The sequence below is a fragment of the Piliocolobus tephrosceles genome, chromosome 13, assembly GCF_002776525.5.
Source record: "Piliocolobus tephrosceles isolate RC106 chromosome 13, ASM277652v3, whole genome shotgun sequence".
NCBI classification, from domain to species: Eukaryota; Metazoa; Chordata; class Mammalia; order Primates; family Cercopithecidae; genus Piliocolobus; species Piliocolobus tephrosceles.
Window position 1 is genome coordinate 103,911,921 of NC_045446.1, and position 17,713 is coordinate 103,929,633.

A 17,713-nucleotide genomic window follows, 5' to 3' on the forward strand; every position below is an offset into this window, starting at 1 on the left:
CGCTAATTCCCTGGCATCTCATGACTTCCTATTTTCCTCCTGTTATTATTTTTATTGTACTTCCTTCCTGCTTCTTCACTCTCCAGCTTTGCCAGTTTGTTCCGTGTGATCATTTTAGCTTTATTTGGAAACTGGAAGCCTCATTTTACTATAATAGTTTCTTGACGATTTTCTAAATGAAACTTGCATACTTCATCTGCTCCCCCACTGCTCAGATATTAAACAAATATCTCTAAGAGGTTTCCTTTCCCCCCTGCTCAGAGACCAGCAGTTTGCTCAAACAGATGGCGAGAGATGGCGTGTGTGGGTATGTGCCCACGGTCCACGTGTGTGTGTGTGTGTGTGTGTGTGTGTAGTAGGGGATTCTTATGGAAGGTGCCAGTTTCTGCAGCATCTTCTTGCCTTTTTGGCATCCAACTACGGACAAGACAGAGCATCCTGGCAAGTGACCAAACAGAGCGAGTGTCCGGAAGGCCCATCACCCTGATATTCACGCAAAGAATCTGCTTCTCCATGAATGGGCGGCTGTGGAGGAGGCCGGGGGAGCAAGTGGCTGGCCAGCCTCCAAGGCCAGATGTTCTGTAGTACCATATGTCAGGATAGGAAGGATAGCACCGAGGGCTCCTAGAGCGTGTCAGACCTCAGCTCTTGAACTCTGTAATCCTCATGCCCCCTTCCGTCCTCGGTCAAGAACGAACAATGCTTCCCTCTTTGTCTGCTTTTCAGCCACACCTCTTTCTCCATGAGCTTTCTGGTCTAAACTCATTATTGACACCCCTCCACAACACTCACCTCGCCTCTGCTTTGCCTGGCCCCAGGCTGGCTGCCCCTTTTTCTGGAATGATGCTGTTTTGGTGCCTGTTTCCCCCTCATCTGAAACAACCATCTCCTCTTCTGTGTCTGCTGCCTCCTTGGTATCTTCTGAGCCCAGGCATGAGGCCCCCTCCTCGGCGAGGCCTGAGCTTTTGATTTGCACTCAGGCTGGGTGTTGAGATTGTCCTAAGGACCTGACGTGCACATGTAAGTACTGGTTTCTGTTATAGTGTGCGTTGTCTTCCCTCTTCAACTAAAGCTTTAGGAGGGTAGGTTGATGTCTTATGCTTTGGCTGTATCCTTCACTACGCCAAATAAATACCAATCAATCAATCCATCCATCAATCAATGGATTCTCAACTTGCCTAGGCCCAGGACAGAGGATACCTGCCTCCTAGCCATGTTGAGTCGGTAGCCAGTGCAGGGTGCTGAAGGGAAGAAGTGTAGCTCCTCGACTGCCCATTCTTGCTGCCATCTGCGTTCTGATGAGTACTGGATGGCATGTTTAGTTGCATGGAGGTAACAAACAGAAGCAACAGCTCTTCTGAGTGCCCTGCCGTGGTAACTCATACTCCGTGGAGTCACTCAGGCACCTGTGCTTGGGAGTAGGTAGAGATAGGAGGTTTGTTCCAGTCTCACTTTTCTTGTACCTTCCTAGGGAACAGAAATGTCCTGTAGATGTGTGACGGTGATATCATGTTGGCATTTTGTTCTGGAAGGCTGACCTAACTACTGTCTTCGGAAACATTCTCCTTCTCAATTTAGAATTTGGGCCCTTTTCTCTGTCTGTCTCCTTCCATGGTCCCTGCCCACGCTTAGCCTCCCACGCCCAGCCAGCTCCATTGTTTCAAGACGGACATTGGGGCTGCTCGATGACTGCAGCACTGGGACCAAAGTCCTCAGCATCAGTCTCAGGACTCGGCATCATCAGCCCACTCTGCCGTCTCCGCAGGCTTCTCGCCACTGTCTTCTCTGCCTGCCCACCGTGGATAAGCCAGGCCAGCCTCCTGAAGGCTTGCCCGGCAGGACATGCTTTTCTAACACCCAAGTCCTGGCTTATGCGATGCCCCCATCACACGGTGCTCCCCGTCTCATCCAAGGCTTTTCCATTCTTAACATTTCCAAACATGGGTAGCTAGCACCGTTCGGAACTTCCAGAGCCCCCGAAAGGACCAACTGAATCTTACCATGTCCTCAGACCATCTCCCGTGACGGCAGCTGCTATTGGTCTGCTCCTCTTCTGCACACCCATAGTCATTTGTTGACATATTGGCACATCACCACATCCTCCTCTGTCTCTTTCTCCAGCTCTGCCTTGTTGTCCACCAGGTTATGGACTGGCCAGGAACAGGGGCCTTTCTTCTTCTTTAGACTTACAGTAGCTACACGTTTATTCATAAAGACATTGTGGTCTCAGTGTTATGCTAAGCTGTTTCACATGCACAGTCACATTTATCTACCTTCTGAGGTAACAGTATTGTTAGTCGACTTGACAGATAAGAAAACTGAGACTTGGAGGATCCCAAAGTCTTAGAGCCTAGTAAGTTGTAGATCCAGAATTGGCAAACAGGGCTGGTGTCAGCCTAAGTTCTTAAACTTTTCGTTCCACTAACTAGTTGTATCAGGCTCTGCCACTTACCAGCTTAATGACCCTCATTGAGTTGTTTATTTCCTTGTGCCTCAGAAAGAAATAGAAATAAAAATACCTGCTTCATAGAGTTGTCCTGAGGATTGAATGAGATAAGGCATAAAAATGCACAGGATAGTGCCTGGCACATAGTAAGTGCTCACATATGTCTTGTACTGATTTGCTTCTAATTCTTCTTCATCATAAATATCATCTAAACATTCTTGTTGGTATTATAGTTATCACTTTTCGTGTCTCAGACATCATTTTAGCACCTGAGATGATGTTTTGCTCTTGGCTTGTGCTCAGGAAATGCTTAATGAATGACTGAAAAGGCACTTGGGCTTCTGGAGGTGACTTGGTGACAAATCCTCAGTGTGATGTTGTCTTTGTGGCAGATGCTGATTATGAGGTTGTCTTTGCCCGTATTCAGGCTTGGCAGGTTCTCGTGGCAGTGGTGCTTGGGGGTTAAGGCATTGTATGGAGTATGGTGGAGGCCACAGCCAACAACCTTCCTGTTGCCTAAAAACTTTTTTTCCTTCCCACCCCCTTCCCCAGTAGCTCTATGCCCTGCCAAGTCTGTGCACAAGCCTTGAAATGACAAAGTACCCTTTAGTTAATTGCACAACGGATTGCCTAGAGTTAAAAGTTCTGATTTATATGACTATAGCTCTAACTGCTCAATAACACAGGCCTGTAATCTACTTTCATTTCAAACAGAACGGTGATTTATAGGGCAGCATGCCGCTTTAGCTCAGAAATGAGGTGTTCAACATATGCTCTGTTGACATAAATTTGGAATTTATCGCTGTTGTCAAAACTGCCTGTTGGACAAAGGTGGGTATTAAGGCAATAAATGGCTCAGAATAGTTTTCTGTCACATTTCCTAACCATTATATTCAGTCTATTTGAGGGAAAAATATATACTTAAAAGTAATCAAATGTCCAAAATCCATGCATCTTGTTTTGAATGGTGGAAAGGGAGGATGTAGGGAGGATGGAGGAACATGAGGCCTTGGGGAGGGGGAGCTGGGGGGATTGTGGAGGAGAAAGCTTTTCATGAAGTTATGGCCCGTTTAAAAAAGATTCCACTCTGCTTCCTCCCCCCATCCCCATTAGGAGGTGGGCTTTCCTTTCTCATTTACAAAAACGGGGAGGAAAAATGAAAGCTCATTAAATAAAAATAGTAAAGGACATTTTTATGTGTGGGCTTAAAACCAGCAATGTCAGGGAGGAGTTAGTGAGTGGGGCTGTGAGGGAGGCAGAACAGGATTTTGTTTATGGGGAAATAAAGCCCCTGGCCAGCGTTGGTTTCTCTGCCGCCTTGGCGAGCGTGGGCTTGTTCCTACCTACCGTCCCAGGTTCTGAGGCTCCTGTGCACAGGATGAACGTGTGCTGGCTGATGAGGGTGAGGAGCAGTGGGTACCCGGCTCTAAGCAATATGCTCTACTCCATCCAAATCCCAACTGATTTATTACCCACTGTATAACTAGGATGCATCCACCCCTCATCCATCCACTAGTGCTGTGCCCTTTGCAAGGCTTGAGAATACAAGATGAATGAGGCAAAGCCCTGTCTTCATGTAGCTGCCCATCCAGCTGGAGAGACAGAGAAACAAGCAGATGCACCCTAGTGAGTACATCTGCTCCAACAGAAACACACTTAAAATACAGGGGCTGGGGGGAAAAGGGGGTCAGCTTTGAGAGGGGACAGAGGGGAGCAACTGGGGAAGGCTTCTAGGAATGGTACTGACCCTCTTGCCTAGTGAAATGTCCTCTTGAAAGTATCAGGTTCCTGCAGGGAGATCACACAAAAATGTAGAAAAGATACGCTAGTGACAGGTCCTCCCTCCGTCCCAGATGTGTGATGTTGTGGTCAGGTGATCACTGATGTGTGTCAGTGTATTGTAATATTGGGGCCAACGTCCTTGTGCATTGAGGCTCCAGCCTCTCTTCTCCTCCAGGCCATGGACCATCGCTGCATCATCTAAGCACAGGGCACCCAGGCGGTAGCACAGGTGACTTAGCAAATGCAGTCAGAGTCAAGGTTAAGAGTCTATCTCTTCATTCTCTGTTTCGAGATTACATAGCATGCAGTACGTTGTTGGGTATTGTGTCGTGCTGTGAGACTGAAAGTGTGGACGTTTCCAGAGAGCCGCTGCTTGGCCTCGGTGCTCTTTGGGCCTGGAGTCAAGGGTGTTATGCATTTCCTGTGTGCTCGGCAGCCTTGCATGTAAGGAGCAAGAGGAGCACGCAAGCTGCCTGGTACTTTTCCCCATGAAAATGAGGCCCAGCAGGGAAGAGGATTCGTATTTGTTGCTTTTATTTTATTTTTCCTTTTATCTCCATGCCCACACGCTTGGACCGTCTCAGCATTGATAAATGTGTGCTCTCACAAACATGCACACAATCCCCTTTCTCTGGCCTGTGTTTGCCAGACACAAACACATACACACACACACACACACACACACACACACACACACACACACACACTCCCGCGCACACTGGGCATGGACACCAATTGTAAACCTTGTCTTTGTGGCTCACCCTCCTTTTGCCACCAACCCCTGTCCTTTTCACACAAAGCTCCCTGTTGGGAAAACTCATAATTTTTACACCATACAGCCTTGACTGGCCATTGCTGGAATTACTGTCTCTTTGAAGTGCTTTCTGCTGGGGCATTTACAGGCCGTTTTAATTACCTGCAGCTTGCAAAGGGCCTTGCTCTGTCCCAGCCTTTGTTTGCAGAAAGGAGTACGGCTGACTTCTTTTACAAAAAAGAAACGGGGGAGAAGAAGAAGTTTGGGGAGCCCTTAACAGAGCTTCTTGCCGCAGCCTGCTCTGGGACACCCTGCCCACTCTAACAAGCCCAAGAAGACAGGCTCTCGCCCTTGGCTGTCTCTCAACAGGTTCCAGCACCGTGGGTCCCACTCCTGGAGCTTGCCTGGGATATTTTTGTTCATGCATTTTTGTTTTAATTATTATTATTAAGTATATTTTCAAGCTTTCTACCAGAGACAGGAGGGCTGTCAAATCAGGTTTCCCTCACTGTTGACCAAATCAAAGCTGACTTCAGTTGAGCTAGGATCCCTTTTATATTTTCAACTAAATCTGTTCAAGGAATGTGCGTTATTAAATTATTGAGTTTAGACATGGGCTGGAGGGTAGGAGTTGAAATCACATACGTGAAAGCAGTGCCCACTTTGAGCTGTCTGGTGTTTTTCTTTCCTTTTCTTCATTTCTCACTTGATTCTCTAAAAGGAACTACATATAAATAGCATTCTTTGGGGTTTCTGTTAAACATGAGTGTAGCATGTCATGTCTGCAGATGAAGATGCTAGTTTACTAAAGAAGCCTCAAAACTGTATCCCCTTTTTCGGGGGCTTCTACAGCAGGAGGAATCTTTATTCATTTATTCACTTAGTCCAAAAATGTATTGAGAAATTGGAAACCTCATACATTGCTGATGGGAATGTAAAATGGTATAGCTGCTTTGGAAAACAGTCTGGCAGTTCCTTAAAAGGTTGAACATAGAGTTACCATATGAGCTGGCAGTTCTGCTCCTAGGTATATACCCAAGAGAAGTGAAAACATATGTCCACACATAAAACTTGTACACAAATGTTCGTAGCAGCATTATTGGTAATAGCCAAAAGGTCGAAACCACCAAATGTCCATCAACCGATGAATGATAAACAAAATGTGGTATATCCCTACAGAGGAACAAAGTACTGATACAAGCTATCATAGGAATGAAGCCTGAAAACATGCTGTGTGAGAGAAGCCAGGCCCCAAAGGGTGCATAGTGTATGATACCATTTATGTGAAATGTTCAAAGTAGGCAAATCTGTAGAGGAAGACAGTACATTTGTGGTTGCCAAAGGCTGGGGGCAGAAGGGAACGGAGAGTGACTACTCATGGGTACAAGGTTCCTTTTCAGGGTGATGAAAACATTCTGGAATTTGATAGTGATGATGGTTGCACAGTTCTATGAATATGCTACAACCAGTGAATGGCATACTTGACAAGGCTAGATTTTATGGTACGTGGAAAATATCGCAACAAAGCTATTGAGGAAAGTGTACTGAATGCCTACTGTGTACAGCACACACTGGCAAACTCTGAGGTTATAGTGGATGGTTTCTGCCTTAATGTAACTTATAGTCTAGTAGAGATAAAGAATACTAATAAAAAATATATATAACTGAAAATTGTGTTAAATGTGATAGAGGAAATCAACAAAATGCAATGATGGAAAATTGTGTTGATGGACAACCTACCTAGATGGGCTGTGATTCAGGAGCAGCCTGACTTTACTGAAGTCCAGCAAACAGTAGGCGCTTAACAGATATAGGGGGAGTAGCAGTGGGGCATGAGTCGGCATGCCTTCCCTGTAGGAGGTTATAAAGTCCCTGTGAAACTCACAGCCTGTCAGTGGACTCTGGGTGCCATCATTTAATTTACTGTTTTTCTTAGAGGCCTCTCTGTTCTTGTTTCTATTCAGTTAGATTGGGAAAAGCCTGGGATGCTCTCGGTGACTCCTTTTTAGCTGCTGGTTTTCCTGCCCATTTCAGGGAAGGACTCTGGCTTAGGTAGGAATATGAAGGCAGACCCTGAGGTGAGAAGTCTGGCCATGTCTACCTGTTTATATGGGCAAGTAAGTCATGTGGCCTCACTTTCCCCATCCACAAAATGGGCTCTGTACTCTCCATGTCAGCCACAAGGTGGTTGAGATGATCCTCAAGAAGCCCTTTCAAAGTCAGACATGATCTATAAATGCATTACCTTCTTTATTATTAAAACCTCAGTTGGGGCTAGGCGTGGTGGCTCATGCCTGTAATTCCAGCATTTTGGGAGGCTGAGGCGGGTGGATCGCTTGAGGTCAGGAGTTGCAGACAGCCTGGGCCATGAGGTGAAACCCCCTCTCTACTAAAAATTAAAAAAAAATTAGCTGGGCATGGTGGCACGCACCTGTAGTCTCAGCTACTCGGGAGGCTGAGGCATGAGAATCGCCTGAACCTGGGAGGCAGAGGTTGCAGTGAGCCGAGATCGTGTCACTGCACTCCAACCTGGATGATAGAGTGAGATTCCATCTTAAAAACAAAAACAAAACAAAAAAAGCCTCGGTTGACTAGATATTCTTTTTTGCATTTTTCTAGAAGAAAAGAAGAAAGAACCAGTAAAGAAGCTAATATCTATTTGGCTTTTGCCTTTTTTCTTCATTAAAATGACAATAATGTTTACAATGTGATTTGGTGCCCGTACAGGTAATCCGTTCAGTCTCTTATCTTGTGTTCATAATTGATGTTTAGAGTGATAGCTCTCCAGCTCAGAATCCTCATAGAAAAGTAATTTAATTTTCAGTGTACCAAAGCAGAAAGAATGAGGCCATATACATTAAAAAGGTTTTCAGAATGGTTTAATTCCAGAGGAAATTTCTTCTTAGGCCTTTAATAAACTTCAGTTATTCTCAACAATCTCTGAGTTTCCATGGCTGGTCCATGGGATCTGAAGGTAGCATTGTGGCTTCCTGGCTAGAGTGGAAACATATAAAAATGATCCTAGATAACCAGGAGACAACACTTCCTCCACATGTGTCCAGGCAAGACAAGGAGATAAAGGAAAAGTCTGTAGCTTTTTGAGAACTGTTTTCCCAGGAATTGGTTATTTGTGCCGGTTGAAAGCCTTGTACGGGAGAGGGAGAACAAAAACCCTGTTCATCCATAATCATAGTTTAATTCCCTTATAGGGCCTTTTAGGATCTGGAGAGAATATTTTGGATTTATTTTTGTTTCCCTTAGGCTGACATCATCAAGTATGCATCATGGTGCCCTGTTTTGGGTTTGGAAAAAGCTCAGAGAAGCTATAAATCTTTAAGGCATTTTACTATTTTTTTCCTTTTCCTTTTCTAAAAGCATAACTTTTCTGGTCTCTTAAAAGAAAAAGAAAAAGAAAGGAAACTACAAAAGTGTGTATTGATCTCTTCCCCCTGGATCTTAACTGCCCTGGCTGTAATACCTTGCTTACATCTGCCAGGTTTTTGTGCAGTTTTGCAACATCTCCTTAATCCAGTGAGCATAAATAGAACATTTCAATCATATTTGGCTACCAGGAACTTCACAGATAAGCACGCTAAGACCTTGTTGAAAGAGACTGTATGAGATTGTGTGCGATAAGATCATCCTATAGCCCAGTGCACAAATGAAAAACTTTTGTTCTTGGTGAAATTTGTTGATAGAGATATTTCAAATAAATGACTTAGGATAACTCAGTATTTTAAAACAAAGACCGGTTACGTAACAGCCAGAAGCCCAGGCCTCCTGGTGCTCCGCAGCCATGAAGATCCCTCCTTGAGCAGTTGCTGCAGGGAGATTAGTGTGCCCCTTTGTCATTTCTGACATTGTATTTTAGCACTGGCAGGCAGCCTGATCTGAAAGTGCTGTACTCGGTGTGGTCATGGCCCCAGGGAATGCCGTTGTCCTTCCTCATAGTTTCAAGGCTCAGGACAGTTCCCTCCACTCTTCAGTCAGCTCTAGATTGGCCTTCATCCAGGCCGAGGCAGGATGCATAGGATGCATGACTTTCTTTCTTTCTTTTCTTTTGAGATGGAGTCTCGTCTGTCACCCAGGCTGGAGTGCAGTGGTGTGATCTCGGCTCACTGCAACCTCCGCCTCATGGGTTCCAGTGATTCTCCTGCCTCAGCCTCCTGAGTAGCTGGGACTACAGGCATCTGCTACTATGCCTGGCTATGTTTTTGGATTTTTAGTAGAGATGGAGTTTCACCATGTTAGCCAGGATGGTCTCGATCTCCTGACCTTGTTATCCGCTGGTCACGGCCTCCCAAAGTGTTAGGATTACAGGCGTGAGCCACTGCGCCCAGCTGCATGGCTTTCTTTCTAAGAATCCCATAGAGAACTTCTCTTTTGGATGGTAGGGGAAACTGTTCTTTGACTGGTGTGTGTGTGTGTGTGTGTGTGTGTGTGTCTGTGTGTCTGCATATGTGTGTACACAGGGTGAGTTTTTTCCACCTCTACGTTTTTCTCTTCCGATTCCCTTTCTTGTTTGTTTGCTCATTCAGTCAACAAAAATGAGCCCCTGCTATGTTCTGAGGTCAGCAAGGAAGACTGAGAGGACGAATCTGGTATGGACCCTTATGCAGGAGATCTAATCCAGCCAGCACAGACCCGTGTCAGCCCCACAGCCTTTCAGTTTTGTAAACCTGATGGGAAAGAGCCTAAGAAGCCATCCAACTCAACCTTGGCATTGTTGCAGAGGTGTCAGGTGAAATCTAGAGAAACTAAGTGGTTTGGCCAAGGTTATTTAATGGACATCTGCACAGCTGGAGTGAAAGCCGAGTCCCCTGCACTCAGTCCAGTGTATATTATATGTATACATATATACATGGTCAATATACCACTTTTTAAAAGGTGATTCTTAAGAAAACACAGCTGGTTTGGTATTTTTCTCCCCTTCCCTTTAAATGGCTCCAAAACAACCAAATGGCCACTGTCTTCCATAACTCTCCTGGTCTGGATCCCCAGCAGACAGGCACCTGCTGTGTGCTCCCAAAACCTACAGCATGGAAGGTGTTAACTAGCACTCAGTTAGTTCTTGGTTGTTTTTCTTAATCTGTTGTTTGAAATCCTTGACTTTTATTGGTATATTTACTTTATGGCATACATAAAGAGCTATATTAAAAAATAAATTGTGTTGTAAAAGCATTCGGTAATGTTTATTAATATTGACTAGTCAGGGAGCAACGAACTCTATTGCTAGAAGGATAATTTGTGGTAATACCCGCTAAGCATTCACAGCTTGTCAAATGACTATCTAATCTCAACATTAAAAAAAAGTGGGCAAAAGGGTAATTTCCCTTATGCCTTAAGAAAATGAAAGTGACCCATTCCCCAGCCAACATTAGAGTGATTGCTTCTTTTTCTCCCCTGAGATACCAGGCCTCCTCTCTGGTTCCAGGCAGTCCCAGGGCTAGATTTTAGTAGTTAGGTGTCCCTTTGTCTTAGGGTGGTTGGAAATTGCTTCACTAGCAATAGCTTCTCATATATCTGTTCTGGCTGCCTAAATCTGTGCTGAGGCCATAAAAGACAGAGATAAAGACCTAGTTCTTGCCCCCACAGAGTGTATAGTCTTAAGGAACTTATAAATGGTTTAGTCTTGAATCTTGAACTTAATATTCCTACAAAATATGGAAGGAGAATGACACTGGGTATGACTAATGGCCTACTTAGCCTGGAATGTGGCACTTTTGGTGGCATGAAGAGACATTCCTTGGGAAGACATGATGTCACCCTTAGAAGGAAGGGAACATTCCCCAGAGTATCCTGATGCCCTATGAATAACATAGTCTGGCTTAGGGTGGAGGCCGCTAGTAGAACAGATTCTGTTTCTGTTTAGAGTATTCCTTTCCCACAAAAAGACACATAGAAAGTACAGGAGAATGGCTGGGCATGGTGGCTCATGCCTATAATCTCAGCACTTTGGGAGGCCGAGATGGGAGGATCACTTGAGCCCAGGAATTCAAGACCAGCCCAGGCAACATAGCAAGACCTCGTCTCTATTAAAAACAATTTTTTAAAAAAGAAAGTACAGGAGAATGAACTGAATATGGAAACACTCTGCAGTGTCCCTGGAAGTTGCTCTGGGGAGGAAATACTGATAGCCTCATAACTTTTCATTCATCCCTTCCTCTCAAAATTAGAGCACAGAATGGCATTGACTATTTCACCTTTCCTTTGTCATTTGAATTAAAGGTAAATGGACATTGACAGTGTGTTTTTGACTAAAAGGTCTAAGGAGGAAGAGTGAGCCCATTACTAAAGTACTTAAGCTTTCCCTTTACTCAATTCTGTGTCTACTTGGAAAGGTGAATGAGGCTAGGGGTGAGGTTCTCTTATCACCGAGCTTAGGAGTCGGTTGCTTTTGAGGCTGAGAGCACTGGTAGAGCTCCATAAAGGGACCTACCTTATGCTGTCCCCACGTGGGGCCCAAGTCTGCATGTCAGCACCAACTGCCCAGGTCCTGCTCGAGAGGACCAGGAAGTTTGCATGGTGGCTGGGTAAGTAGATGATCCTGGAGAGAGTGTTGGTTCTCATGGGGACAGCAGACATTTTGGAGAAGAGAGGATCATTTAGGTCATGGCTTGGATCTTACAGAATCTCCCATCTGCTTCCTATCTATTCTGAGTACTCCTCTGAAGCACTGAGAAGGTCAAATTTATGGTCATGGGATCAGAAAGGGGTGGTCATAGGATCAAAAATCCCAAAGCATCGGGGTGACTTTTGCACTAATGAGGTCAAATTGATGGTCATAGAACTAGAAAGCAAAAATCCAAAGCATTGGGGTGACTTTTGCGTGTGGAATGGCCTCATACCTACAATAGGGTGAGTTTAGAAGGACCTTATATACTGCATTGATGTGGTCTGAGTGTTGGTTCAGAGGATGGATCAGTTAGGCTGAAAACAAGGACATCATCATCTTATAAATACCCTTACAGGATGGATTTCCCACTTTATTTTTCCTCATTCAAAGACGGGAGAGCAGTGGGTAGTCCAGCTGTGGAGCCCTCCCGTTCACTTTTCCCAGTTACAGGTCCTAGTTCCCCATGCTGGTCTTTCCAGCAAAACTCACAGGTCAGACAATTTCAACCCTTGGATTACTGAAACTGAGGTTTCTTTCTCTAAACCTTCCCTGCCTGTTGGTCTGCTCCAACTTGAGCATTTGCCCCTGGACTCAGGAACCTGGGAAGCAATGTGACATTGGCAGTGCTGGGACATGAACCTCTCTCTTTCAGCTAGGCAGTGCTGCTGGGCTTTTCCCTTTGACACCTGGTAGTGCAGTGAGCTCTTCTCATAGCCTTCTCCCCTTGGTCCCTGGCTGCACAGGACAGAAGTGGGCTGAGCTTACCCTGCAGAGAGTAGACGTGGTGAATGCCCCCTTGGGGGTCAACTGTTGTGGTCAGCTCTCTCGGGAGGCTGAAGGTAGGGAGGATGGAGTATGGCTTGGGTCTCTCCTCGCTGCCCTTTATGCTGCTGTTGCTGTTCTAGGTAGGCTAGGTTGATCAAGGCTTATCCTGAAGATGGTAGGTTGGTCTAATGGCTTCATGCTTCTATGCAGTAGCCATTAGCCTTCCTTGTATGGACTTTAGGAGCCACAGGACAGGGTCCAGTTTTGAATTGGAGGCCGCCTATGAAGCTGTTGTACTTGAAATATTGTTAGGATGAGCAAAGGAATGCCATAGATGCCACTTTACAGAGAGGGATTTCTCCAACATCCTTGATCAGTCCCTTTTGAATGAGGCCTCATGAGGAAAGGAAATACAGGCATGGGCTCTGCCATTATGGAGTTTGCACTCTAAACCAGGTGAAATCTTTATGAGTTTTCAGACTCTCAGTGGCACAGAAATGGTTCAAATGATGAGCTTGTATCTTGCTAGCTTCGTTTGACTAGTGAGAGTTGTGTGGCTGAAAACCAGTGAGAAGGAATGAATTCTTCTCTTCAGTTACTTGTTAAAAGGTTCAGATTTGTTTAGCTTGAATTTCTCATAATGATTCAGCTTTCTTGAGAAAATAGAAACTTGTTAGAGGTTAATGTGTTCTTTGTCTTTTTGGACATAAGTGAAAATCTGTTACATGCAAGGTGAGTTTACCTAATGAGCCACTAAGAGTTGGGGAGAACTTGAGTCTGTTCCCCAGGAATGGAGAGTGAGGACCTGAAGCATATGGGGCAATGGAATCTCCACTGAGTATAGGATGGAGATGCGTGGGCTGTACTAGAACTGGGTTACTTTCAAAATGGTGTTCAGCAAGGTAGCTTCTTCTCAGAGAAGAGAGTGTGAAAACTCTACCACCAACTAAGGCAGTGTGCAGAAAGGTGCAAACATGTCCCCAGATGTCTTCCTTTCCTGTCACAGTGGAGGCTGATAATCTCAGATGGCCACGTGCAATTAAACCTTATGAAAAGACAGGACTAGATTGGGAAGATGTGAGTATGTGGTAAGGAAGAAGGAGGTGGATAGAATTTCCATTTTGATCTAAATGCTTTGCAGTTGCATAATGTGGTGATGGTAGTGGTGGGAGGTTGTGGTCTAAAGAGGGAATAGACTGTGAGTTCACACGAATTTGCACTTTTGCTCCAGGAACCAGTTGGAATTCTATTTCCACATTGGCTGTTCTGCAGACTATGCCATGGAGAGTCTGCTGGTAGCCAGGTCCCTCAAATGCACGGAAATTCTCCACCATTATTTTCTTTGAATTAGGAGAAGCCTTCACTTTTCCACATTCTTCCTTTGGTATGTGAACCAGAATTAAAGATGTGAGCAAACCAGTGCTGGGCTCTGTTGAATTCCTGGGCCTGTGAGGTTGTTCCCTTTTTCTCTAATGAACTTTGTGTGCTTTGCCCAGGTCTCTCTGCCAGTGAGGAAAGACCTTTGCCCTTGTACTTCATGTGGAATCACATGGACACCATATTCATCTCTGGTAACCTGGATGGGGCACTGAGTTAGTGGGTCAGTTGCAGGGCAGTCACCTTACCCTGAGGATTAGACAGGATAGGACACCCGGGTCTCTGAAGGCAGGGAAATGCGTGACAACAGAGTCATTCCGAGGACAGGCTGGTGGTAACTTCTGGAAGTTTCTTTCACTGAAAGACAAAGAGCAAGTGAGTGAAGGAGGAAACTCAGGCCACTTGGAATAGATTTTAAATGATCAGATTGCTGGGATTGGGTCTAGAGGTTTGCTTGGACGATCCTAGCCTGGCTGCCTCAGTGTCAGAGGACATCACAGTGCACCATAACAAGTGGGACGTGGCTCAGGGAGAATAATAGTGCCCCTTAGAGGACCACCTTGTAGGCTGGGTAAAAGAATATGGGTAAGACTTTGGAATGATAAAATTTTGTCTCTATTCAAAATATTTGATGTGATCTACATCACTTTATAGGTGATCCAATGCAGAGAGATTGTGATAGCATGACTTGTCCAATGTTAATGGCCGAGTCAGGTGGGAGGATGCAGGTCTTCTGGCTGCTGGCTGGGCATTCTTCTCTGTACTCTGCCACCTCTGTAGTGAAAGGGCAAGTGCCTGTCATCTTTCACACCAAGCCGATCCAGTTGGCCGAGATAAGCCACTTCCACCAATTGCCAGGCAAATCCATTCACAGCTAAAGAAAAGGCAGTGGTGTTACCCAAACCAAGAGTGTTTATCATGGTGAGGGATTCGATCTGGAACCCTCAGGGAGAAGAGATGGGAGCCCCAGAGGGGAGTTTAGCCTGGTAGTGGCTCCTAAATCTGAAGACCAGTCACTTTAGTGTCCTTTTGGAAAATAAATACAAATGGGTATTCGTCCTCCTGTTCCTCTTGACAGCCATCCCTGAGAAGTGAGCACCCCAGGAGCTAACAAATCCCTGGTGAAGAAAAGGATGAAAATAAACTGAAACCCTTATGTTGCCATCCACCAGATTTTACCATGACTGTGTGCGAGTTCATCTGCTGAACCCTTTGTGAATAGAGCCTTTGCCACCCTATAGAACATCTCTTAGAAAAGCAAGTATCTTTCATGCCCGGGCAAGTGACAGGAATACTCCACCACTGTGTGTGTTTGCATGCGCTCACATACCTAGGTACGTGGTTTAAAAGATACTTTGTCCAAAATGCTATTAGGACGTGTCCCAGTGCCCAACATTGTGAAATCTATTTAGAGTTAAGAATGTTCAGTTAAAATGTTCTGTACTGTTAATATTTCCCAATTTGGGTGGATCAGCATGGCAAGGAGCAAGAGAACATGGGGGGGTGGTACCCCTACAGTGTCATAGATAAGGGTGTGTGTGTGTATGTGTTTGTGATTGAGAAATCATTTGTCTTTGGCAAGTAGGGAAAGGGAAAGCATGCTAACAAAACAATGTGATTGAGAAAGACCTCTGCGGAGAACTTTGTGTGATCCCTATCAGAAGGCCGCCCACAGTGGATACCGTATGCTGGTCCCCATGCTGCGGGAGCCCATTGACTGTGGCGCTAAAGAGGCTCACCTGGGTCCACCACATGGTCTTGACACACTGCTGGCTTGTCATTCTGGGACTTGGAAGGTGGTGGCAGTGGGTGGCTCGGTTTTGCTACCATCTAGATGCTGCCAGCTTGAGTGTGTGATACTCCCTCTCCCCACCTGCAGTTTTATCTGTTGTCAGTACCAGCTCTCCAGCCTTTTACTACGGTCTTAACACGTCAACATTTTGATGGAGAGCGAGGGCCTTGTTTTCTCTTCTGCCTGCTCCACCGCCCCCAGATCCTGCTTCTGGCTGCCACGCCTGCCCTGTCCTGAGGGCCAAGGCCCCTGGGGAAGTTGCAGGGATGGTGCAGAGACTGGGGTGGAGGTGGAGGCCGGTTCCTGGATCTGGCAATAGCATGTATGGGCCTGACAACAGAAGTGTGGGTGGGCGGCAGCTTGGAGCCTCTCCCCAGTGCTCGGCTCCCTGATGGCGCACCCGGTTCCCTGCATCTTACCAGCTCCCATGCTGGCTCGTGACTGAGCCAGGGGTCTGGTGGGAGAGGCCCTGGGTTGGGAGTTGGGATGGGAGCACTGCTGCAGTTTGGGCCTGTGAGCGGTTGTTACTGGGACCTTGGTCTTCCCAGGGGTGATGACATGGGACCAGTCCACCTCACAGAATCATAGTGATGGCAAAATGAGAGAGAATGTGTATGAAGAGCCACAGATGACTACGACCACCCTACATTTATAGAATGATGTTATCCAGTTTCTTGAAACTCTGCTTTCTGCTGGGGCAAGACAGAGGGAAGACACTTCTAAAGCCAAGCCTTGGGGGGAAGCTGTGCATGTTGGGGCGGGTCACTGCAGTCCTAAGAACATCTGGATGCCAGAGAAAGAAGTATCTTGTGTCTATAAGGGCATTAATTTATTCATAGGCTTATTCAGAGCCTCCTTTATGTTAGTCACTGTAGTGGAAGTTGGAGGTAGGAGAGAGAAAAGATACAGGTGTAGCCCTCCTGGGTCCAATGGGCTTATTCACAGTCACCACCCAGGGAAGGCAGTGCTGCACAGAGGTGAGCAGAGGCTGCGGGCCTCCTGTGAGGTCTGTGCTGGTTTGACAGTGAGCATTATGTCTGTCTGACTGTCCTGGGTGTTTCATCCTTTCTCCCTCTGGAAATGGATCTGATTTTTTTTCTCAGTCCATGTGCCAGCGGTAAAGCCCATGGACAAGACCAGGAATGGGTGCTTCACTGGCAGCAGTCCCTGGGCAGAGGGCATGATTTACGCTGTCTGAGGATCCAGGGATGGGTTTCCATCGGTGCCCCCTGCTCCCTTCCGCCTATCACCTGCCGGAGGGATGGCTGCCATGCCAGGTGGTGGATGGCTGTGCCTCCCGTCCAGCCAGAGCAGCAGCAACCTCTCTTTTCCTTTCCCTTACAGGAAGCTGCACAGTGGGATGAAGACGTACGGGTGCGAGCTCTGCGGGAAGCGGTTCCTGGATAGTTTGCGGCTGAGAATGCACTTACTGGCTCATTCAGGTAGGCAAGGTCGCCTTAGTGACCCGTTCAGATACAGGCAACTATCTCCTGCCTGCCTTCCCCGCTAGTCAGAGCCTGCTGCGGCCTGCATGTCCCCACTGCCAGCTGGGGCCCTGGTCTATCTTGTTCCCTGGACCCTCCCTCCAGGCTCATGACACAAGATCCATCCTGATGGTGGGGCTACCTGGATGAACCCACCTTCAAGCTCTCCTGGGTCTCCTAGGCATCACTGATCACCAGTGCCCCGTGTGATCTACCTTCCAAAGTAGACTACAGTTTCATTAGCGAAACAGTTGTGGAATTAAGTTCTCGCTGTCTAATGAATCTGACTATTGGGTTCACATTATACAGGAGCCTTTAATTAAATAGATGTAGAAAGGTTGGAACACAAAGCTAGTTATAGCCTGCTGTCTTTTGCAAGTTAATTTTATCCAATTCCAGTGAGGTCGACTGGGTGGCTGCTGGTAATTTTGCTCATGTTTGGGCAAAGCTGCTCTGCTTCACGAGGCCTGGAATGGGGAGAAGCACCTGATATTTGGCAGGCCCGGGTGTTCTTGGTGGAGGGAAGGATCTAGCAGGTCTGATACGGGGGCTTTGAGGCCTAGGTCACCTGACTTTAGTTGTGGAGGCCTCAACTCTTCTTTGCCAGGCGCATATTCTCTTCCCTTTAATTTCCTTGCCTTCCAACCTTGGAGTCATTTTTTAGGGGAGAAGAGAGGGCCATTGTTTTATTTGGTCT

At 46.3% G+C, this 17,713-nt stretch overlaps 1 protein-coding gene across 2 annotated transcripts in view; it reads left to right on the forward strand.

Annotated features, from left to right (window-relative positions):
- Positions 1-17,713, forward strand: part of ZBTB16 (zinc finger and BTB domain containing 16) — a 195,046-nt gene that overhangs the window by 80,487 nt on the left and 96,846 nt on the right. For both annotated transcript variants that reach the window (XM_023208271.1, XM_023208269.2), the window contains one exon: positions 16,877-16,974. In XM_023208271.1, the coding sequence (XP_023064039.1) occupies positions 16,877-16,974 (98 nt within the window). The remainder of the gene's footprint in view (positions 1-16,876; positions 16,975-17,713) is intronic.